At 44.3% G+C, this 24533-nt stretch overlaps 2 protein-coding genes across 2 annotated transcripts in view; one reads left to right on the top strand and one right to left on the bottom strand.

Annotated features, from left to right (window-relative positions):
- The first annotated feature begins 3087 nt into the window (after positions 1 to 3087).
- LOC137441036 (5-hydroxytryptamine receptor 5A-like) lies at positions 3088 to 14407 on the top strand. The gene is made up of 2 exons (XM_068137821.1): positions 3088 to 3893; positions 13366 to 14407. Exons 1-2 carry the CDS (start codon positions 3111 to 3113, stop codon positions 13696 to 13698), a joined length of 1116 nt encoding a protein of 371 aa, XP_067993922.1. The 5' UTR covers positions 3088 to 3110; the 3' UTR covers positions 13699 to 14407.
- Positions 14408 to 21457: 7050 nt separating this feature from the next.
- CCDC93 (coiled-coil domain containing 93) overlaps positions 21458 to 24533 on the bottom strand; it is a 45757-nt gene continuing 42681 nt past the window's right edge. Inside the window, exons 22-23 of the mRNA XM_068139086.1 lie at positions 23670 to 23783; positions 21458 to 22653 (exon numbers count right to left, since the gene is read on the bottom strand). Coding sequence (XP_067995187.1) covers positions 22600 to 22653; positions 23670 to 23783 — 168 coding nt within the window. The 3' untranslated portion in view covers positions 21458 to 22599. The remainder of the gene's footprint in view (positions 22654 to 23669; positions 23784 to 24533) is intronic.

The raw sequence follows: 24533 nt of genomic DNA, 5'->3' as shown, positions 1-24533 counted from the left end.
CAAAGTACACCCTGGTTTCTGAGACATTGTAATGCCATTGTTGCCATAGCAATCTTTGAGGAGTGCTAAGCCTTTGCATTCACAAGACAAGACAGCAGTGGGGTAATTATCAAGTAAAAAAAAAAATCCCTTTGAGAGTTTATTCAAGTGTCTGTATTATAAGACTCGGTTATTTTGGTCAAGTGGGAGGAAAAAAAAGTAGGAGATTTCAATAAATCTGATGTGTGAACTAGAATGTAGCCATCAGGATGTGGCACATAATATACACAGAATAAACAGAAGTAAAGAGAGGGAATGCACATGCTCTAGGAAAGGAGGCTTTTGAGATCTGGGCTGCTTTACTGGTGTCCTGCACATAGTCCACAAATGTAGCACCCTCACATAAGAAGACGACCACCTCACTTCCTGCAGGAGCAGGAACAAACAGATCATATTGTGGCCCATTTTGGCCCCTAAACATGAAACATTTGCAGTGGGTCTGGGTTTGGTTTGTTTATTTGCAGTCTGTCTTAAATACTTGATCTATTCAAATTGTGACAAGATTATCTGATTCCTTTAGTAGGTTCATAGAGTTGAGCTGACAATTGTTGAACCATCTAGAAGTTATGCAGCATTTTTATCCACTTGTTTCCCTTACTGTTTTTAGGTCTGGGTGCCTTTTAAAGAAATAAATTCTTGTTTCAGTAGTTCTTTAGCTGGCATTTAAAAAGTGTCATTAACTAACAAAATGAGACACAAATTAACACTACTTGACACTAGAGCAGCTGTTAGAATTGCTACAGGAGAGAACAACTAAAATCATGTCTGCATTAGGAGCCTGGGAAATAATTAATTTGCTATATTGCTCATCTGAAGTGGCATCCAAAAGTTAACAAACAAAACAGGTTAATTATTCTGACTACTGTCATTGTCTTTATTTTCTGCAACATTTAATCATTGTTTCAGTTTTTGAAGTTAGGATCCCTGTGTAAGCCAAGTTAGACCCTGTTTGCTGTGGGTAACATAGAGGTGCTGTATGGGGTTAGTGGGGTTTTTAGATGATACTTTTTCTTCAGGGACGTGAGGCCAAGTGAAGAATATTGATTTGAGCAGCATTCATTTAGATGGGACTATTCTGACCCAGATAATACTCCTTCTCTACCTCAAAACCAAGCAACCAATCTCCTGCCTTCAAACTCTGCTCCATTACAGTTTGCGGTTGTAGGTGTGCTATTTGGAGGAAAACAAACTTCACAGACCTTCTTTGGTCCTATTTTCTGACTCAATAACTTGAAATTCCTTTAGAGATCTCTCAACAGCACTGTATGACCTGGTAAGGAAGATGAGCTTGTGGGTTTGTCCAGTTACTCCCATTGAAATTATCCTGATAACAGGCTAAGGTGAAACAAAGGGAGTAGGAACTCTGGGTTGGGGTTGTAAAGCACCCCAAGAATGAAAGCAGGTCAAAGACAATAGACATAGTATGTATCTAAAATGTAGTACTCAGGTTACTGTATGATCCTGTCACACACCTTGTCAACATTTATTACTCAGGAAGGGACAAACCTCAGTGCTTTATGCATACCACCCTGTTAACATCTATTACAGACTTTAAAGGAGGCAGTGTAACAGGTTTCAAATTAATTTCAAAGCATCTTGATTTTCAGAGAATGGTGTGTTTTCAGGGGCTGGGCACATGCCCTTAGTAAAGAAATCATACTGTAAATCTGCCCTGAAACAGAAGTCACAGAATCACAGAATGTTAGGGGCTGGAAGGGACCTTGAGAGATCATCTAGTCCAACCCCCCTGCCAAAGCAGGATCACCTAGACCAGGCCACACAGGAACTCATCCAGCCAGGTCTTGAATATCTCCAGAGAGGGAGACTCCACCACTCCCCCGGGGCAGCCTGTTCCAGTGTTCTGTCACCCTCACAGTGAAATCATTCTTCCTCCTGTTTCCATGGAACTTCCTATGCCTCAGCTTCCACCCATTGCCCCTTGTCCTGTCACTGGCCATAGCCAAGCAGAGCCTGGCTCCATCCTCTTGGCACTCACCCTTTAAGTATTCATAAACATGAATGAGGTCACCCCTCAGTCTCCTCTTCCCCAAGACGGAGAGCCCCAGTCTCTCAGTCTCTCCTCATAAGGAAGATGTTCCACTCTAATAATTTTCGTGGCTCTGTGCTGGATTCTCAAGCAGTTCCCTGTCCTTCTTGAACTGGGGGGCCCAAAACGGGACACAATATTCCAGATGGAGCAAGATGGAGATGTTCCTGGGCACTTAAAAATCTAAGAGGTTTGTTTTGTTTTGCTTTGTTGGGGTTTCTTTGTTTGTTTGGGTTAGTTGGGGTGTGGGGTTCTTTGTTGTTTGTTTATATATATATATTAAACCTAGAAAACTTCCCATTTAAATGATGCAGCCTAGAAGTAACTCGTGTTCAAGTACAAAAACCATCACCAACCTTGCCGGCTGCACCCGGCGGCAGCAAGGGGCCGCTTACTCGAGGCGATGCTCCGGCGGCAGCTGTAAGGGCACCATGGTGGGCAGGGCCCATGAGGAGAAAGGGGTGTTCGACTACCTCACGGGTGCTGTGGGGAGAGCGGGGTGATGTCCCGTTATCTCACAGCGGCTGTGAGGAGAAGGAAGTGTCCCGCCACCTCACGGGGTGGGCGGTGGGGAGAAGGCAGTGTTCGGCCGTCTCACGGGAGCGGAGAAGAGATGCCGGCACAGGCGGTACCTCTCACGGGAGCGGAGGACCATCCGCCGCAGAGGGGCTCCGCTACCGCCTCCGAGGCGGCCGTTGGGGCGGGGCAGGAGCGGCGGTGCCGCCCTCCCCGTGCCAGATCCTCGCCGCGGTCCCGGAGAAGCCTCCGAGGCGGCGCCGCAGCCTCCTGGCATGGGCGTGAGGAGCGGCGGGCGACAGCCGGTGCCCGGCGGCGCCGCGGGGCGAAAGGGTGCGGTCTGCCTTGAGGCGTCAGCGCATGGAGGGCTGCTGCTGAGAGGTGACCCACTGCGGGCTCCCGCTCCTCCGCAGCGGGGCAAGGGACGGTGACGGGGCGGCAGGCGACCTGGGAAGGGGGAGAGTGCTCGTGTGCAGAAGTAGTGAGGGGCCGAGCCTTAGCCTCGGGCATGGCGGAGACCCTGAGCCCCTGCCCCCCACGGCAGCAGTGTCAGGCCAACCTTGGTGCCAACACGTCGTCAGTTAATGTGGACACAAACGTCTCCTCGGCTGCCTCCGCACTGGTGGGCAGCAGCACGTGGAGGGCACGGGAGCCCTACTCCATCTTCACTATCCTCATCTTGACGCTGCTGGTGCTCCTGACCGTGGCCACCTTCCTCTGGAACCTGCTGGTGCTGGTGACCATCCTGCGAGTGAAGGCTTTCCACCGCGTGCCCCACAACCTCGTGGCTTCCACAGCGGTGTCAGACGTGTTGGTGGCGGCACTGGTGATGCCGCTGAGCTTGGTGAAGGAGCTGTCGGCTGGGCGGCGGTGGCGGCTGGGCCGGGAGCTGTGCCTCGTGTGGGTCTGTTTTGATGTCATGTGCTGCACAGCCAGCATCTGGAACGTCACCGCCATCGCCCTGGACCGCTACTGGTCCATCACCCGCCACCTGGAGTACACACTGCTCACCCGCCGCCGCATCTCTAACATCATGATTGCTCTTACGTGGGCACTCTCTGCTGCCATCTCCCTCGCTCCCCTCTTTGGCTGGGGGGAGACCTACAGCCCTGAGCAGGAGCTTTGTCAGGTCAGCCAGGAGCCATCGTACACCATCGTCTCCACTGGTGGGGCATTCTATCTGCCCCTCTGCGTGGTGCTCTTTGTCTACTGGAAAATCTACAAGGCAGCCAAGTTCCGCGTGGGAGGCCGCAGGAGCAACGCCGTGGTGCCCCTGCCCAAGACTGCCCAGGTAAGGGTGGGGAATGGGGAAGAGGGCTCCTATTATCTCCTCCAGGCACCAGCGCCCCTGCCTCTCATCTGTTCTTAGCCATCACATCACCCTGCATTGGTGGTTTCGGCACAGCCGAGACAACTGGGATGTGCCCTGGGGCTATCATGTGAATTTAGCTTTGTTACAGGCTGGACATGAGCCGTAATTAGCCAGTCAAAAAGTGTTACTCTTAGGGAAGAGTTTTATTCTCAGGTTTTTTTCTTCGGTGTGCCATAGAAGTGACAGGTGCATTCACTGCCACTCTGAGGAGCCATTTAAAATTTGTATCTGGTCTGAATTTATCATTCCTTTACAGTGTTGATGGGGTAAGCGATGACACAAACAGCTCTGTAGATAATGTACTGAGTAAATGTATGCATATTTACCTACCAGCATGGACTTTGTATAGGATCTATCATTGTCTGAATAGAATTTAATGAGCAAATTACAGATTTTATTGGTGTGTTGGAGCTATTTTACTTTGCATATTGGGAACACATGGCTCACTGCATACTACTGAAACAATGAGCAATGATTTGTGCCTGTTTTGAAATTCTCATCTGTCTTAAAAATCATGTCCTCCTTATTATTATCCTAAACTTTGCCAGTGATCCCGCAAAGCCCTACTCATGTGGGAGTTCTCGTTCATTTGGGGGATACACCTAGTGAACAGGAAAGCTCTGTGCCTGTGAAAAGGTTGAAGTTGCCCCCCTGTGTCCCATGATGTCAGCCTCATGTCCTTCATGATGACACTGTCACCCATGTCATGCTGCCATGGCAGTGTTTTATGTAAATTCCTTCCACTTTCTGTCACCTACTCTGACTCTTGCTCCTATCTGTGGAGATGATTCTTTACAGTATGTTTTTGTGACTGCGTGCTTTACTTGCTACATCCAGTCCCTTGCCAAAGACAAAAGATGAGTTGTGTGGATGTTAGAGATGCCTAAAGAAAGAGATGTGCACCCTTTCTGTTCAACTGGGGCTAATTCTGCAGAGCCTCACTCTTCTGCTAAATCCCTGCCACTTTAGTTTGGAGTCATGCTTGGAAATATTACTGTGGTCACAAATAAAAGTTTGTAGTTTGTGTCCCCCAATTCTAACAAGAGATGACAGCACCAGTAATTATATGTGACGAGACTTGCAGATTTGGGCCCTCATGTCTTGAAGATGTAAACTGGTTTATGAAGCTGATTTATGAAGCTGTGTTAAGCTGTCTTCCCTGCAAAAGCAGAGGCTGTGTTAGAAAAGATGAGAATGTCTCCTCTGGTAGGATTTTTCCTTTGTTGTTGTTTGTTTGTTTGTTTGTTTTCTTACAGCTTTCATTGCTTGTTTGCACTGAATTTGTTTCCAAGTTGTTGTAAGTTTGATGAGTGTAGCGCTTGGAGTTAATGCATAATCTTGCCAAGCACAAAAGATAACTGAATATTCACAGCCTTTTTTGCATGCCTTACTTTTTACATGCACAAAGTTCTGGGAAGCTAAATGAGCTGAGATGTTGCTGCTTAATTTTTAGGCTATACAGAGACACATTGTTGATATGTCAGTTTTAAAATGGAAAAGTATGGCTCCTTTCATAGTTCTGTCTGGAACAGCCCTTGTGTGGGCACAGCTAGGCTGGCAGGTGAGTGGGTTTTGCCGATGCAGTGTCTGGAAGCTCTACTGACAAAAGAGCTCCTGTCAGTGTGAGCTGAATGCCCATTTTGGAGGGGGTGTCAGTACAGCTTTTACTGCAATACCAGCAAATGTTCAAGCAAACAGTTCTTCCTCTTCCTTATATTAGTAGTGATTGACATATTAGCCTCTCCTTTCATGATTCTGAGTCTTGCATCTGCAATTGGTATAAAGTGGCAAACTTCCCTATTGTCCCAACAGCTTTATTGGCTGACTTAAATAAAAAGGCTTTTGTGATGTCTGTGCAAGCCTTCACTCATCTAGAGGAAGAGCTGATGCCCATCTGCACATATGCATGTTAAATGAACCCATGGATCAGGGGAGCTGGCATTCAAGATGAGTTTCTTTCTCAATTTTCTTACTCACAAAGTTTTATCCTGACCCTATTTAAGCTTTACAGGAGCAGGGTCTATCATGTCCATAGAACAGTAGCAGTTCCTCAGTGAATTCCGGAGAAGAATCTCCAGATGCAACATTGTTCTTTTGTCAGTGTTACTCTGAGGGTAAAGTGCTCTCTGGTCTCTGTCAGTTCTCATCCTGAGTGCCTTGCACTAGCTCATCCAAGTAACACTGGAGGGTCTTTCAGCACCTGGTGCTGAAGGCTGGCAGCGTTTCCCAGTCTGGAGATGAGCAGTAGCAGCAGTGGTCCCAGCTGGGTTGCACATAGAAATTAGCTGTCAGGTAGTGTTGAGGTGGAACTGCATGCCAGGGCTGCAGCTTATGGCCTGAGGTATAGCCAGCAGTGTAGCTGGCTAATACTAGCAAGTTAATTTAAGGAGGAAAATATTTGAGGTCATAGTTCTCCTATGCCAGTAGAAATGCCTTGAGGAAAATGATGCAAGTCGAACAGTTGTGATGGCGCCTTGATGTTTTGGTACAGTGCTTTTCAGCCAACTAAAGTGCTTTGTAGGTTGACACTGTGCATGTTTATGTGTGTATGTGCATATATATCCACATATATATGTGTGTATATATATGTATATATACAGAGAAAGGGTATCTGTCTCCAAGCTCAAAGCTGGCGTGTATACTTTATGTTACTATACTCTTAGGTTCTGAATCAAATAGTTACAACATAACTATTCCAAGTAATTTTTGTTTAAAATTTTACTTGAGCAAGTGAGAAACATTTTTCTAAGATATTAAAAAAAAAAATAATCAGGTGAGGGAGGTGGACATGAAACATCTGAGGTGGTTCTGGTTTTACCCAGAGCTTGTTTCTTATTTTCTCTTGAAAGAAAGTGCAGAACTGGGACCCTAAGTTTGTGTTCATGCTTGTATAATTATTTGTTTGCTAATTTTGAAACCCCTTTAAAAGTGAATTCTGGAGTCAATATCGATGTGGGTGACAGAGGCATACCATCACTGATGGGAGCTATACTCTGACACACCTTGTTGACAGTAGGTAAATAGTCCAATTGAAATAAATGAGACTGCATGAAGAACAGCAGATATTAGAATAGAATAGAATAGAATAGAATAGAATAGAATAGAATAGAATAGAATAGAATAGAATAGAATAGAATAGACCAGGTTGGAAGAGACCTTCAAGATCATCGCGTCCAACCTATCATCCAACACCACCCAACCAACTAAACTATTGCTGGATAGTGCCCATTTAAATCAGCCACTTGCAGCCCAGCAAAACCAAGGATGGCAGAATCTACATGTCAGGATTACTTACAGTAATTGCAGGGTCAGGGTTGAATTTCCACGTGAAGAGTTAAAAAAGGATTTTTGTTGAAGGTTGGGTTTTGGATTATTTTTGTTCTGTTTCTTTCTCCCCTCTCAAAGTGCCTTCCATATAGTCTATGGCTAAGCAGGCCTGATCCAAACCTTACCAGTTTTGTGAGAGTCCTTCCCACTTGAGATAGTATCAGGCCTCAGAGCTCCAATGGTGCAGTGGTGTTCTGTGTGTTGGCTCATTCAGCCTCTCTGACTCATGTCACCAGTCAGGACAATATCAGTGAGAAAAGACTTTGAAGGAGTCACAGGCCTTCTGTTTCTCATTTCTGTTCCTGACTGTACAAGTAGAAAAGATGGGGCAGGAAACAAAGTGCAGATGTCCAAAAGAGTGGCAGCAGGTGTCAGGTATGAAGGGAGGCAGGAAGCAAAGTGAATTGGCCAGTGTTTTTCTGGGAGGAATGCAGAGCTGTTCCTGCTTACAGCAGAAAAAAAAAGATCCTGTGGGAGAAGGGAGCTGTGCTTTTCCCTGGCAGATGTACCATTTGTCATATTGGTGGAGCATCCAAGATAGTGTAGCCATTCTTATGTTTTGTTCATTCCTTGTGGATTTCAGTTTCTCATACTCTTGTTCAAAGAGCAGAAAGTATGCCAAAGCTGCTCTGAGGCAGTAATGATCTTTGCTGAATCACAGTGTAAAAGGCATAAGTGAATTTGGGGTAGTAAGCCAGGTTTGCTTGATGCTTAGCATCTTTACTGTTAGTTTTGTTACTGCAGACCCTGGATGTACAGGACAAACACATACAGTACCTGCCATGAAAGACCAGTAATAACAATCCTTAAATCTATAAGGAACATTTAAAATCAAAGGATTTTGTCAGAAGCTCCTTGGTGTCATGTGTTTCATGGTTGTGCTAGAAACACAAGAACTGGGCTCATACAGCTCTAGGGACAGGACAACAGAAGTGTCATTGAAGTATAACTACTGATCAGCATACAAAAGAATGAATTCTGAAACTAAACCCAAACCCCAAACTCCCTTGTGTCTGAGGAAGAATTTGCATTAGAGAGGTCTTTTCCTTCATTTGACTTTCTTTGTCATACTCTCAACTGTGGTTGTCTCTGCACTTTACAGAGCCTACTGTCCTGGAAATAGCCAGTGTCACCATTTCAGAGTATGATTCTGGCCTCAGAGTATCAGTCCGTTCATATCAGCTATTTTATCCACTGAATTGCACCTCCTGCAGCAGAGCTTGGGCAGAGGTAAAGACATCTGTGCCCAAAGAGTAGTGTGCTACTAGCCACTGAGAGACAACACCATGCAGAGATGCTCACACATGAGATCTCTCCAGCATAAATGAAGGCATCTTCATGAATTCCTTTAATTTACAGTCTGTGATCAAATTTTCCCCTGTCACTTCCAGCTCCCCAACATTCATCAGTAGGCCCCAAATGGGGGGAAAGGTTTTATACCGGGCTTGCCTTTTCTTCCCTGTAGCACAGGGAACCTGTGACAGAATGAGAGCACACAGTCTCAAGCTGTGACAGGGGAGGTTTAGGCTGGATGTTAAGCTGAAATTCTTCACAGAAAGAGTGAATGGCCATTGGAATGGGCTGCCCAGGGTGATGGTGGAGTCACCATCATTGGAAGTGTTTAAAAAGGGACTGGATGAGGCACTTAGTGCCATGGTTTAGTTGGTTAGATGGTGTTGGGTGATAGGTTGGACTTGATAATCTTGAAGGTCTTTTACAACCTGGTTAATTCTGTATTCTGTATTGTGACTTACAGTAGAAACTAGAGTCATGCAAAGCTTCAAGGACTGACACTGGAAACTGCAGAATTGGTATAGTCAAAGCTGTTTGTAGTTCAAGAAAATCACAACTGGCAAGGCTGGAAAGCAGCTACATAATCTTTTTGGCTCGTGCTCTTGTTCAGACAATGCCAACTTACAGTGGATTACCCTATGCCTACATAAGAAGAGGAATCCTTCAGTTTGGCTCCCCTGCCAGCACTGTGTGCTGCAGCAGCGTTTGCCTGCAGTAGACCAATTTCTTTCCATGTTCTTTCTGTGGGTTGGCTTGTAACAAACAGCCTTGACAACACAGTCTTGGGGGCTGGTAGTTGTAGCAAGGATAATCTTACACCAACCTGGACAGGGAGATGAGTCAGATCTGCAGCAAATCATGTAGAGAGTAATAAAAAATTTAAACATTGAAATGATAATGAAAGGTTGGACTTTCCCAGCTTTGCACTGATATGTATTTCCTGACATGAACAGCACTTGAGGTTAAATATATGCTTAACTTTTCAAATCTGGTGGAACTGTCCCCTAATGACTCAGTCCCCACAGCTGGGATGAGATGCTGGCAGTGCTGCAGTAGGTGTATATGGTGCCCAGACAGGGAGGGAGTGCAGTACGGCAGAGCTGGAGGGGCCTCTGTAGAGTATGGTCACTAGAAACCCTCTGTAGAGTATGGTCCCTTTTGCAATCATGCAAGCCAGGAGCAGCTGGCCAGTGGATTGCAGGCCTGCCAAGTGGCAGCACTCACGCCAAGGGCTGGCACTTGGAACAGTACCCCATGCCAGAAGTGCCCAAGAGGCAGGTGTCATTGCAGGTGAGCCTGATGGAGAGCCAGCTGAGAGAGGGCTGTTCACAGTGTGCATGGCTGGTCGGCTGGAAACAGCATACTGGGTGAGCATTAGACACTGATGATCATGGAAAGCTGAGCTTTCCTGCAGCTTCTAAGGTTTAACTGCTCGTGTAAGTCCTGGTGAAGGCCCAGGCTGAAGGAAGCTGCTAAGGCATACTAGTCACCTTTTCAAGAATGTTTTGTGTATCCTTTCCAAAGGATTTCTCAGGAAAAAGTGAAGCAAAGTATCTCCAGTCTGCCAGGGATATTTACATAGTTTACTTAAGGAAGGGGTGCATGGGAGATCTCATTATTATGCCTAAAGCACCAGGATTCTGTTTGCACTTTCATTATGATTACTGTTATTACAACATTATTTAGAAGTCCCAGGCAGGGAAAAAAAAATAACTAAAAAAATAGCTATGACATCAAAGAAAGTAGAAGAAAGAATGTAGATAGGAAGACCACTGCTGTTCTGTAATTAAAAAAAAAATAATAATAATTAAAGAAAAATCTATTTTCAGTTACTCTTTAGTATCTAGAGACAAGAGGAGTTTGTGGAAACTCCTCTGAGTTTCCTGACCGAGCTGTAAATGCTTCATTAGGAAAACCAGCTAAAGGACTGGGGTATCTTCTGTGAAAATGAATTCAGTAACTTTTTCTCACAATGTGAAATTAAATGAGAAAAGACTCACTTCTAGTAAACTCAGCAGTTCAGTTATGAGCCTTCCAAAACCTGAAGTACTGGAAAGAGAAGGCTCTGATTTGATAATGACACACTGCAAGCTCTGCCTTTTGAGTAAGAGCTGAAGGTTAAATGTAGTGCCAAACTATGCCCGGTGCTAGTGACAAAGTTCTTTGTATGGCTCTTCCCAAGAGGCTTACTTATGTAGCTATTCCTCAGGGCTAAAACATAATCTTTCAGGGCTGCTTGTCACAAATTTGTCCTAATGTCATACATTCATCCCTTTTTGCTGAGTGTGATTAAGGATGTGCAGAGCAAGTCCTTCTGCAGACAAATGGTGTGATCCTTGCTACATGAGGGGTGTCCCATTTTAATTGTCAGGACAGATGTGATTTTCATTTTCCTCCATTATTTGCCTGCTCCAATAATCTGCTGCTCTTACATTCTGCAGCCATGTCTCGCATCTGAGGGTGAAGACAGGGATATCCATCTTGAAGAGTGATTGTCCAGTCGCTGCCAGCGCTTCCCTCTCTGAGCTGCTGTGCCCATATTAAATGGAGGCCCTCCAGCTATTATAAGGCTTGCAGAAAGGTGGCATGTGCATGTGGAGTATGTAGCTAATCTAAAACCAAGCCAACTTTGGGGTGGTGTCAAAGTCTTGCAGTGCCTGTGAATTATCACTTAAGCAAATTGTTAGGCCTCAGGTTGCATCCTTAGAATGTTTATTTTACTGTGCGGTCTCTGTAACTGCAGTGCCTAGAAGAACTTTAAACTTGGGGATATTTTAATCTGCAGAGTAAAAACACAAGGGATTTTTGGGTAGACTCTAAGCACATTAATAGCTTATGCCCAGAAAATCTTTGCCAGTCTCCCTGCCACCCAGAGCACTGTACTGGGCTCACAGTGCAGATGAATGTCTTGCCTTAGCAAGGGAAGAGACACAAAGCATTGTTGGTGGCCTGAGCAGCTGACATTTTTTCCCCCCTCTTGTGTAACTTCTGCTGAAGCCTCAGAGTGAACTGAGGGCTGATTGAAATGGCAGTTTTCTGGCAATGGAGTATTTTTTTTGTGAGAATATTAAGCAGATCTGAGTGAAATAAAGGACAGGTGACAGAGGAGAGAAAGTGAGGACCAGAAAATTCTGCTTCTCCAGCAAAGCTTTTCTTTGATTATAACCAGACTATATTATGAGCTACCTCAAAATGGTGGCACAGTGCCTGAGGATACATCATCTTCAGGTGCTTCCTGCTGCTCCCATTGTCATGTACTGTGTTGGCACTGAGCCCAGGCTGCAACTGGTACAATATGATGCTCCATCCCTCTCCAGGAGGAAGATGTGCCTGTGATGAGATAGCCTTTGTCAAGGAGTCATTTGTAAGAGACTCTTCTTGATGGGTTTACTTTACACAGAATTATTTCCAAGGTACTTACTTTTCTTTCAGGCTCTTATGATTTTGGGAGGGATAATGAACTATCAGCATTTCCCAAAGCATCATAGAATCAATAAGGTTGGAAAAGACTTCAAAGATCATCAAGTCCAACCTGTCACCCAAGACCTCATGACTACTAAACCATGGCACCAAGTGCCACATCCAGTCCCTTTTGAACACCTCCAGGGATGGTGACTCCACCACCTCCCTGGACAGCCCATTCCAATGGCTAACAACTCTCTTGCTGAAGAACTTTATCCTCACCTTAAGCCTAAACTTCCTCTGGTGCAGTTTGAGACTGTCCTCTTGTTCTGGTGCTGGTAGCCTGGGAGAAGAGACCAACCCCCACCTGGCTACAACCTCCCTTCAGGTAGTTGTAGACAGCAATAAGGTCTCCCCTGAGCCTCCTCTTCTCCAAGTTAAACAATCCCAGCTCCCTCAGCCTCTCCTCACAGGGCTTGTGCTCGAGGCCTCTCACCAGCCTCGTTGCCCTTCTCTGGACATGTTCAAGTGTCTCAATGTCCTTCTTAAACCGAGGGCCCCAGAATTGGACAGAGTCCTCAAGGTGTGGCTTAACCAGTGCTGAGTACAGGGGCACAATGACTTCCCTGCTCCTGCTGGCCACACCATTCCTGATGCTGGCCAGGACGCATTTCTTAAAACTTCCTCAAACCAAAATCCCAGACTTTCATTAAAAAAGAAAAAAAAAAAAGTGTTCTGATGGGAGAAAAAAATCCTGCAGATTTAGCTGAGGCTTTTGGGGGTGTGCTCTGTCCCTTCTGCAGAACAAGTGGTAAGGCCAAGCTCCTGTACCCACCAAGGATGGGATTTTGAAGAAAGTTAGGCTGAAGAAATTAGCTGATGAGCAGGCATTTGTAGCAGGTGCCTCCCTAATACCTTAGGGAAATGACCCAAAGGGTCTGCAACAGAACTAAATTCATTCATGATTCAAGCCTGAGAAACTCTAAAGATCATGTAGCATCCTAGAAAGCGTGCTTTAGGGATAGAGAGCCGGCTCCTGCCTTTGTTAGCCTCCTGCAACAATCTGATTTCCCGCTAGGTATCAAGGCATCCGGTAAGAGAAAGTGAAAAAGGATGCCCACCACACACGCCACGTGGCATCAGCTACTCTTTAGTTAGCTTTGTTTGTCAGTCCCATTCAGCAGCTTTTCCAACATGATGAGCAGTCTGGTAATGTTGGCACTCTGGGGCATTTTCTTTCTTTTAGCACGGAAGGAAGGGAGTTGGGGCCTTTTGTGGTAGGAGCACAGATGTCGTGCTGTCATTTAAAAGTAATGCTTCACTCACACAAATTGTCTTGGTAAGAATCCATGTTTGCTTTTGTTTTGAGGTGAAGGAAGTTTCGCCTGAACCACAGATGGTGTTTACAGCTCGTCATGCAGCTATCACTTTCCAGACAGATGGAGAAACGTGGAGAGAACAAAAAGAGAAAAAGGCAGCTCTGATGGTTGGCATCTTAATTGGAGTTTTTGTACTGTGCTGGATCCCTTTTTTCATCACGGAACTAATAAGTCCTCTCTGTTCCTGCAACATCCCACCCGTCTGGAAAAGCATCTTTCTTTGGCTTGGCTACTCCAATTCTTTCTTTAATCCTCTCATTTATACAGCATTTAACAAAAATTACAACAATGCCTTCAAGAACCTTTTTGTGAAGCAGAGATAAAAGGGCATGCAGTGGAGGCAACAATTCCTTTATTGCATAACACAGAGTTCTCGAAGGAAACATGCCTGTGGTATTCAGAGTTTTCACGCGTGAGAGCTACTTGAGGGGATTTCAGTAGAGTGAAAGAAGATGGATGATGTTTGGATACAAACCTGTGGACAGTTTACAGTTCCCCCTTGGAAAGACATATGCTGCTCCAGTGCTTGGCAAAGAAGGATGAAGCAGTGAAGACCTCCTGTCTGCTCTTTGAATCAATATGTGTTAAGGTCTGCAAGTGAAGCACTGCATGTGTCCAATACCATGACTGTCAAATCTTAACTGGACTGATCTCATCTAACAGCTATGAGTGTCATTCTGTCGTCCTCTCATCATTAGCAAAGGCACCAGTGGGAACTGCTAATTGAGCTATAGTGAAATGTTTGTGAGGTGGGCAGGATGCTGGCTTCCTTTTGGAGATTTGTTTGGAAGGGAATAAACATGCTGTATTCAATCAGTGTTTGAACTGACATGACATTAAAATGGATGACTAAGCAGCTCAGAACCATGCCCTGGCATGATTGAAGGGCTGCATGTTCTCTAGCAAGCAGCAGTTCTTGATGGGAAGTCTTGGTGAAATACAGGTCTGTTATGCCCCCTGGGGTTAAGTGAAATTTTAGAGCCAAGTGTAAAATTATTCGGAGCTACTGACAATGTGCTCACATCACTTGCATGGGAGGAGGATACAGTGTGGAGTTCTCACTTGCATTGTACTCTCTCACTCTGCAGGGCTCAGGCTCTTCCTGTTTTCTGAAACCCAGGGGAGCTCAAGATAGACACCTGACACCTCCAAGTGAAGGGGGCCAGTCTGCATTATTTTTGTCATGCTGCCATAAACACCCATTTGTTTTGCAAACTCCAAACATATTGTATTCAATCACAGGTTTGCTGGCAGCAGCACCTGTCTGCTTAGCTGTAGTAGGCCAGTACCTGCACTGTGTTGTCAAAGGTCCTTGCATCACAAATGCATTCATCATCTCACCTGAGTGAGGTCCACAATCTGTCAGCTTACATCAGCATCCTCTTACTGTAAGAAAGTCTAAGTGACTCCAGAAACTCTCAATTGACTCAACAGCAATCCTTAAATTGTTTTTCCAAGATATATCCCCCCTGTCCCAGCAATACAAATATAACTAAGACAAGTATTTCCATGCATACTGCCAAATCTCTCTCTATCCATATTGCTCTAGTGTGTTTTTACTTCCTTCCCTTCCCCAAAGAGGGATGCTGAGAGCATCTCTTGAGTATTTTTAGCTTGGCAGCCTTTTACTGACGACAGAGTCCCAGCACCCTCTCCCATCACCTCCTAATACTTCTTTCAATACTGTAAGGGCAAAACAGTGTAACTGCAATGGGGCTGGACAACATCACAGCTCCTTCTGAAGCTGAGGTTTCACTTTTTTTTTACACTCCTGTGCTCGGCCAGTTTTATGTTTTCTGCCACTTACCCAACCCTTTGATTCAAAGTGTACCCTCAGGCAAACAACACAAACTGCACCGAAGGACTAAGTCACAAATTTCAGCTCCAGCGATATGCACCACTGGCATCTTGATCTCACTGCAGTGCATCACACCCTCAGCATCATCTATGATAGCACCAAGATAATGGGCATCACATTGACACAAGTGGTAGCCACAAAGTTCCTACCAAGTCTTGGTATCCTGGCAGGCTCTCACAAGCAGCAGCAGCTAGGTGCGTGCCCCTCTGCTAGGGACTCATGTACTTAACAGCTATGTCAGAGAGATTATCAAATGTCTGTATCATGTAGTCTGAAAACCAAAAAAATGATGGAGCCTTTACTTGCTTAACATAAAGTGGAGTTTGCTGCAGTGTAGCCTAAAGTGATTCATGTATGAATGATGGATGATCAGAGGGCTGGAGCACCTCTCCTGTGAGGACAGACTGAGGGAATTGAGGCTGTTCAGTCTGCAGAAGAGAAGGCTCTGAGGAGACCTTACTGTGACCTTCCAGTATCTTAAGGGGGCCTACAAGAAAGCTGGGGAGGGACTTTTTAGGGTGTCCAGTAATGATAGGACTAGGGGAAATGGAACAAAAATAGAAATGGGTAGATTCAGATTGGATGTTAGGAAGAAGTTCTTCACCATAAGGTTGGTGAGACACTGGAACAGGTTGCCCAGGAAGTGGTAGAAGCCCCATCCCTGGAGGTTTTTAAGGCCAGGCTGGATGTGGCTCTGAGCAACCTGATCTACTGTGAGGTGTCCCTGCCCATGGCAAGGGACTGGAACTAGATGATCCCTGAGGTCCCTTCCAACCCTAACAATGTTCCTATGATTCTATGTACCTGGTGACATCAAGTTGAGCTTGATGTCAGGCGTCGGGCAGATTAGACCAAAGCAAGTTCTGTCTCCTTTCTAAATAAGAGATTTACACAAATGCCATTGAAGCACATTCCTCCAGCTCCTGAAAGGAACTGCCCAGCTTCATCTCACCAGCACAGTGTGTGGTGAGATCAGCACTGCTGTACATCACACTGCAGTACTTCAACATTCCAGTGGGACCTGCTGTGTCTGTAGCCACAGCTACCTATGTAGTTCTCAAATACATGCAGAGGATGCTTCTCTCAGTTTCAATGGGAATTGAGATTTTTTCATAGCCTAGGATTTCAAAGAGTTGTTAGATAGTGGTTCAGACTTCTAAATGCCAGCTTCAGTAACTGCCTCCCTTGTGAATCTCAATTTGCCTGCATATGGAATAGCTGCACTTCAAACTAGCATTTGGAGGCCTAATTAAACCAGAAGGAAGAGACATATGTAAGAGCCCAAAAGTTATGAAAGCCTGCCGACCTTACACGCAGCCACTGATGAATGTTTCTAGTGAACTGAATTTTTCATGTAAGACAGTCACTGCTCTAAAATCCTTAAAATCCAAACAGATGGCATGGAAGGACAAAATAATGAGGTCACCTTAGGATGGTGGTTGAAAAGCATACAAATTGTATATAGCCACTCCTGAAGTTTCCAATAACCAAACTGTGGTCAAATTTTAGTGCCTGTACCCCATCTGCCAGGCAAGATGAGCCATTACTAGCATGCAGATCTAATATCAACCCCACTGCACCCAAGTCCAGGCCCATCACAGTCTGTGGCTGCAGCAGCAGACATTTGTTCCAAGGCAAAATGCCAGCTGACTGGAGGAACACCAGGCTCTAGTTGGGGTGCAAGAACCCTTCCAAGAAGCAACACAGATTTTGGCACAGGTTTTACCATGGCTTGGCATCTGGAACTTGAGAGAACACCATCAAGCCAGAAGAGTGCTGTGCAGCATACTGTAGCTGTGCTCTACATTGATATTCCAGCAAATGCTGAAGATCCAGCAGGGCTGTTTTCAGCTAGCTCAAGAACTGTAGCAGCACTACTGCTGCAGCACACAATGTAGCTCTCCACCTCCTCAAAGATTAATTTAACTTCCTTAGGAGGTGAATCTGAGCCTCTGTAATTTTACTGTGAGAAGTTCTCAGGATAACTAGTTTAGTGCTCTGCCCACCCAAGCATCTGTGACAGCAGTGAGTTGTTAAGAGTGACAGGCTTCCACCAAAAGCAGCCTGCTTTCATATTCACCCAGAGGCAACGAGAAACAAGCAGAGCTTTCATTTCACAACAGTGGTTTAAGAAAGCTCTTAAAAAAAATTGGCTTCCCACACTGTCTCTGTGCATGCCTGCATTTGGAAGATTAAAATAACCCTGGATTTTAATCACACTGAATCTGAGCTTAGTATGGGGGAAAGAAATATGTTAACTGGAGTTATACCCTAACCTGGTGGATGCTGCTTCCCACTTCAAGTCAGAGAAGGCATTAGCATCCCCTGGCCTTCTACATAGCACACACATCCTGGCCTTCTGGGTTGGACTTGATGATCTCGAAGGTCTCTTCCAACCTGGTTAATTCTATTCTATTCTATTCTATTCTATTCTATTCTATTCTATTCTATTCTATTCTATTCTATTCTATCCCTATTCCTATTCTATTTCTATTCTATTCCTATTCTATTCTACAGTGTCTTACCGAGGGGTTTGTGCACCAGACCCACTAACCTGGTGCAGTGGGAGCATTAACTGCTGGATAGGCATCAGCCTCGATTAACAAAAGTTGGAACTCTGGCTCATTGCTTACCTCCCTTGTTACTTTATTTCTGTGATTAATTGCTCTCATTATTAAAACTTGCAACTTCATTTTAATAGAAAATGAGGAAAATCAGGCATGCAAGCACAGTTCTTTCTGGCACCTCATGCACTAGAGTTTAGATCTTACGTTACTGCTGTGTTGTTATCTTTGGCTTCAAGATGAACCAAAGGAAATATGACAAATACAACTCCCATGTGAACCAAGATAAATGATACAGGGTCTTTTTCAACCTGAATGCTTCTGTAATCCAATAAGCAGACTTCTAATGACATAAAGAGGGGGGAAAAAAAAGGGGAAAAAATGTCACAATTTAACTTGCCTTCCAAGATCTATTCAAGTCAATAGCAACTGGGTGCAGTACTCCTTTCATTTTGCCATGCTGTAACATACAGATTGTCTGGATTTTATCATGCTTGGAATATGTGTAAGTCCTGGATTTCACTCTCAAAAGACATTTTACAGGTGCACTTGTAGAACTGCCTTTAAAGAAAGCTGTGACAGTTTGAAAGGTAAGCGAATGCCTTGAGTTCTGAGACTCTGTGGTAGTTTTGGGCTATGCCTTTACAATGTTTTCACAGGGCCAGACTAGAGTCAAGCTCAACAGGGTCTTCTTTCCCCCGATTCTGCCAAGCCCGTTCCCTTGGCTGGGGTTTTGCTGGATAGTAGGTAGGGACAGTTCAGCTTCTGAAACAAAGAGCAGACTTTACAGTAGTTTATTCATCAGCATATTAAAATAACAACTGAATGTACTGAAATTCAAATTAAAGCTCTGAGAAGGCTCCATCAATTGAAAGAAAACCCAACTTTTGCTACAGGTTCTGTAAATGCCTGGCAACACAACATCAATTCAAGGCAAAGACTTTATCTTTTACTAGTCCAAGAAAAACAGCAATACTGAGGTAAACTTCTGAAGAAACTCTTAGTTCCGCCCTTGCAGCCAGTTGAAATGGAGAATTATGACAGATTCTGCTTGCTATAGGTTTGTATACTCCTTCACATACACACATTTACACTCAGAATCCAGGGGCTCAGCTGCACAGCTCCAAACTATGGGCATTAAAAATATTTTTAACTTTGGAGAAAAAAAATAATGGAATAATGATATAGAGAGGCCTTAATTATCCAGCAAAGTCAATGGTACACATCCAAGTATGTTGACTTTAAAGCATTGCTTTCCTTTCTTTGCAAACTCTTATCCAGGAGGGGGTCAGCATCTTCTTCCCAGGTAACCAGTAACAGAACAAGAGGGCAGAGTCTCAAGCTGTGTCAGGGAAGGTTTAGGCTGGATGTCAGGAAGAAATTCTTCACAGAAAGTGTGATTGACCATTGGAATGGGCTGCCCAGGGAGATGGTGGAGTCACCATCACTGGAAGTGTTTAGGAAGAGCCTAGATGAGGCACTTAGTACCATGGTTTAGTTGATTAGATGGTATTGGGTGATAGGCTGGACTCGATGATCTTGAAGGTCTTTTCCAACCTGGTTAATTTTTTATTCCACTTAAAAGTTAGTTGCTGACACTGCCCTTCACTTTGACACAGTGAAGGCAAAATGAACTCAGCTGTTTCTGTTTAGCAGGACTGTCATGTTCTATAATGTCAAAGCATCTTGGATACAGTTCCCCCAAATCACCTTCCCACGAGGAGCCACGGCATGATGTGTACTTGTGCCTCCACACGAACTGTGGACAGCCTAATATAACAGTTAAGCCTGACAGCCATCGAGTGAAGGAAGAGGTGGAACAAAGCTGACTATTAGAAGAACTGTTTCTCTTCTTTTGATTCCTCCCCAAGTATCAGAAGAAATGGTACCATCATATACAGCCTGTGACAGAAAGGAAGGAGCAGCTGACATTTTCCATACCTCTCCAGCCTCTTTCTTCTCATTTTCACACCAGGATCTGAAAGCAAAGATAGTGTCCATCTGCCCTGGATTTCAGTCCACTGTAGAGAGAAACTGGCTTGTTACAATAAGGTATAATCTGGACTCTGATAACTGCATCTCCTCACAACCCCCAGATTTACACCTTAGTCAAAATCACTAGCTCCTAGCCCAAGCTAGTATTTTTATATTCCATGTCAAAGTCTCCAGGTTACTGTGTTTGAAGCAAATAATCACATAATTTATTCTGCCTGTAAGCTCATTACTTACCCTACTTAGGAAATTTTGCTTGATGGTAAAGCAATACTGATGAAAATAATAAACCCATACTGAAATGTCTATTCCAGTAGTTGTGTTTGTTTTTTTCAGAAGTGCATGGTATGCAAATACATCACAGCCTGATTTCACAAACAAGCTATCTGGGGGCCAAAGTTAAATTATTCAATGTACAAATTAGAAAGAAAAACAACTATCATTTCAATGGAGGGCAAAGTTTGCAGGCATAAATAGTGTCTCCTAGTATCAAAGCTGACTACAAAAAGTCTGCAAGTAGCATTCAATGCAAATTTCCTTCGAAGGCAGCACTCTGCATGTGATTTTTTTTCCTCCTTTGAAGGTAATTGGAATTTTGCCTTCATTATTTCAATAGCTCTAGGAAGACTGACCTTTTGAAGAGATACAAGAGGAGCAGCATGTGTACATTCAGTCACCACATACTGTGTGGGGAAAAGTAATTGCAATGGTTTAAGCTGACTGGCCCCTGGCTGAAGGACAAGGGATGAGGGGACTGAAGTACTCCCACCCAGTGGCACAGAGCAAACTGGATTCTACGTCACGCTCACTGCATTACAGAAAAGGGGTTGCCTGGGGTTTATGGGACTTGTAATATATTCTATAGCTTGTAAAAGTTCCCTGTTCCAGGTTTGTTGTCTTTCTTCCCCAGTTTCTAGGCTGGGCTTTGCCCTTTTGTCCCAGTTTTGGTTTGCGAGTGGTGGCAGAGGTTTTGGAAGTTTCCTCGGCTGGGACCTTTTTTCCTGTTCTCTTTGTTTTGCCTTTGTGTAATTTGATATCCCTGCAATACAGCAGTACACTGTCCTTATCTCAGCTGACATCTCGGCTTTTCCCACTCCTTTCCTCCTTGTCCACCCAGAGGGGAGAGTGTGTGTGTGTGTGTGTGTGAATTGAGGGGGATGCAGGAGAAAACCCCTCTGTTGTAACTGGACTGTGGGGGCTCAACTGCTGGCCGAGTTAAAACCAGGACAGTCCATATTTGGCTCCCAATGGGAGGTGCGAGCTGGAGGAGCCTGGGGATCAAGTTGAGGTAACAAGAGAACTCAATTCTGTTAGACTAAATTTGTTCACTCCATATTTGCTCTAGCATGTTTCCCTTCCTGTTAAGGCATTTGCTTTTCTGGTTGCATTGCATTGCTGGTTACACTCCACAAGATCTTCAGCATTTTATGCACTTACGTTCCCTATGATGTACCCTGTGGTGCTATTTCTCACTTTGGGGAAATGGCTTAAGGCATTGATAGTACTGTGCTGTTTAATGGCATATCAACTATGTTATGGTTGGCACAGGGAAGCAGCCTTTCTGAGTGAATATTGATATAAGTCATCTTTAAATGCACACACAATTCAAAAGCATATTAAGGCTTCTAAAGCAAGTTCCACCTTAAAAACACAATAGCAGAAGGTCACCAGATTCCAAACATTCTTTATTTTGTATTTGCTGCCATAGAAAGTAATCAAACAGCACTGTCATCAGTGTTAGTGGGAGAAGAGAACGTGGGTTTTCTTCCCCCCAAAGATGTGGCGTACATTAAGAAGTCAGTCCAAAAATCCTGATGTTAAGTACAAAAAAAAGCAACTGTCTGAATTATAAAATACTGTATATACAGATATAAAAAAATGTTTCAGAAAGCATTCCACAAAGTTTCTAAACTTCCAAGAGCAAATCTTCAGCAGGGTAAAGAGGTTGTGGTCTGCAAAGGTGAGCATCAGTTCACTGAGCAGAATGCCTGAACCTTTACCGTCCTGTATTATACATGACACAGACTGTTTTTCATCCCAGCCAGGGAAACCTTGATGGTCCTATTGATTATGGTGTGTTTTGTTGTTGTTTTTTTTCCCCTGGAGCTATTAACAAGCATACTCCCTCTATATAAAAATGAAATTTCAAATAAATTTATACAGCAGCTAGACTTTATAAAAATATAGATCTGTAACTTTACACCAGGAATTACTCAAGATTAAGTTTTGATTTTCTTATGTCTTAACCATCAGAAATTAATTTTCATCCTTTGGAATATTACCTATGGCTAGAGTGTAAAATTTCAATAATGCAAAGTGATTAGCTGGTGAAGAGAGTTTCAAGGATCTCATTCTGTGGGGTTTTTTTCTCAGCCAAGATTAACGAACCACCTCACTCTGCGGTGCTCATCTTGTGGTACTGGACATACTACACATTACATCAATCTTGACTTAATTCAACATTAAAACCCAAACAAAAAGTACCCCTTTGTCCTTAATTGTGGGGAAAAAAAATAATCCCAAACCCAAATAAATAAAATTAGACAATATTTCTCTTTTGCAGTACTGTGTTAACTCTTTACTGTGTAGTGGAGGCAATAATGGATAGTACAGCCATGGGATGAAGGAATGTAAAACTTAATACATACTGGAAAAAACCCAGACTTTTACAGCTGTATATATATATATATATTTTATATATATATATATGTATCTATCTATATATATATCTACATTGCAGTTATAACTGTCACCTCACAAAAGAGATTCCATGGACTGAACAATCTATAAACTTCTGCAGCTGGAGTTCTTCAGGAAGAACTAGCATTCAGCTTGGACTGCAGCATTTCGTTCTTACGGCATTCCTGTTAACAGAAAGCAAACAGCTGCTAATCTGGCAGTGAACCAAAAAAAATACTCAGAGTCACATTTAGAGTGATAGAATAGAATAGAATAGAATAGAATAGAATAGATCAGATCAGATCAGGCTGGAAGAGACCTTCAAGATCATCGCGTCCAACCCATCAACCAATCCAACCCACCTAAACAGCTAAACCAGGGCACCAAGCACCCCATCAAGTATCCTCCTGAACACCTCCAATGATGGTGACTCCACCACCTCCCCAGGCAGCCCATTCCAATGGGCAATCACTCTCTCTGTATAGAACTTCTTCCTAACATCCAGCCTGAACCTCCCCTGGCACAGCCTGAGACTGTGTCCTCTTGTTCTGGTACTGGCTGCCTGGGAGAAGAGACCACCATCCGCCCCTCTACAACTTCCCTTCAGGTAGTTTTAGAGAGCAATAAGGTCACCCCTGAGTCTCCTCCTCTCCAGGCTAAGCAGCCCCAGCTCCCTCAGCCTCTCCTCATAGGGCTTGTGTTCCAAACCCCTCACCAACTTCATTGACCTTCTCTGGACACGTTCCAGCAAGTCAACATCCTTCCTAAATTGAGGGGCCCAGAACTGGACACAGTACTCGAGGTGCAGCCTAACCAGTGCAGTGTACAGGGGCAGAATGACCTCCCCGCTCCTGCTGGCCATACTGTTCCTGATGCAGGCCAGGATGCCACTGACCCTCTTGGCTGCCTGGGCACACTGCAGGCTCATGTTCAGCCTACCACTGACCAGTACCCCCAGGTCCCTCTCTACCTGGCCGCCGTCCAGTCACTCTGACCCTAGCACTGCATGGGGTTGTTGTGGCCAATGTGCAGAAACCAGCACTTGAATATGTTAAATCTCATGCCGAATCACATGGACACAACCCCACAGAGACATAGTGAACATGGTATGATGATTGTATCAGGAAATCTTGTGCATACTTTCATGCAGAAGTCAGGCTACCGAACGCTGGACGGTTTACGTTAGCAAAAATGTTCTTACCTCTTTGAATTCTTTCACTGTTTTGAAGTAGAGCCTCTGCTTCTCTAGAAGCTCCAGGTATTCATCATTCAGCTGGTCTCGTCGCATTTTGTTTTCCTGTTTCTTCTTTTCCATCTGTTGATACACAGATGGGGTAAGAGATCATACACTGCGGAAGTGTAAGAAACACACACGTGTATGCTGTGTAAGAAACAACTGTCTAGAAGAAACAATGGGAGGCAGATGCTTCATAAATAGTACCCCTGGCTCCTGCTTTAAATGCAATGAACATTTAGGCCAGCTCAAAAAAATATAAGAAAAAGACCTAATGATGAAGTCTTAGTACAAGAGGCACTACAGGGAAGATTTGCAATTAAGCCAAGGCTCACATCTCTGCCAGCCAGGAATCCTGCTCACTGAACAATCCTACCCCAATGAGGACACAATGACATTTATTAACAAAGACAAACAATCCAGAAAAAGGGTTTTGATGCAACGTGGTGGACTTGTTTTGATTGTTTTTTAGCTGTATCAAATGCAGAGGACAGGAGACAGCTTTGCCTTCCTATAACAATGCTCAAGATCCCCACGTAAGAAATTTCTTGGCTCTTCTCCTTTTGCCAAAGTTGTGACGAACACAACTCAAGCCTGTAAATGTGAAGAGGACTGATATTGTAGAACAGACTGCCTTCCTCTCAGGGGTACTTTCTCAACCACAGCATCACAAACAAGTTTACTGCTCATCTAGAGTGAATTTTCCCTCCTTCTGATGCTAGGGCACAAGCACACAAAACCAGCCCTGTTGTATTCCTCTCCCTAAACATTAGTTGTGCATTCCCTCTACCTGGCTTTTGCCTCCTAATTTTTGACAAGGTAAAATGCAAT

Source organism: Melanerpes formicivorus, unplaced genomic scaffold (genome assembly GCF_026170545.1).
Source record: "Melanerpes formicivorus ecotype bairdi unplaced genomic scaffold, bMelFor1.0.p_v2 SCAF_5, whole genome shotgun sequence".
In the NCBI taxonomy this organism is placed as follows: domain Eukaryota; kingdom Metazoa; phylum Chordata; class Aves; order Piciformes; family Picidae; genus Melanerpes; species Melanerpes formicivorus.
Note: the sequence above shows the minus strand (reverse complement) of the source record. Positions and strands in the feature narration are given on the sequence as shown.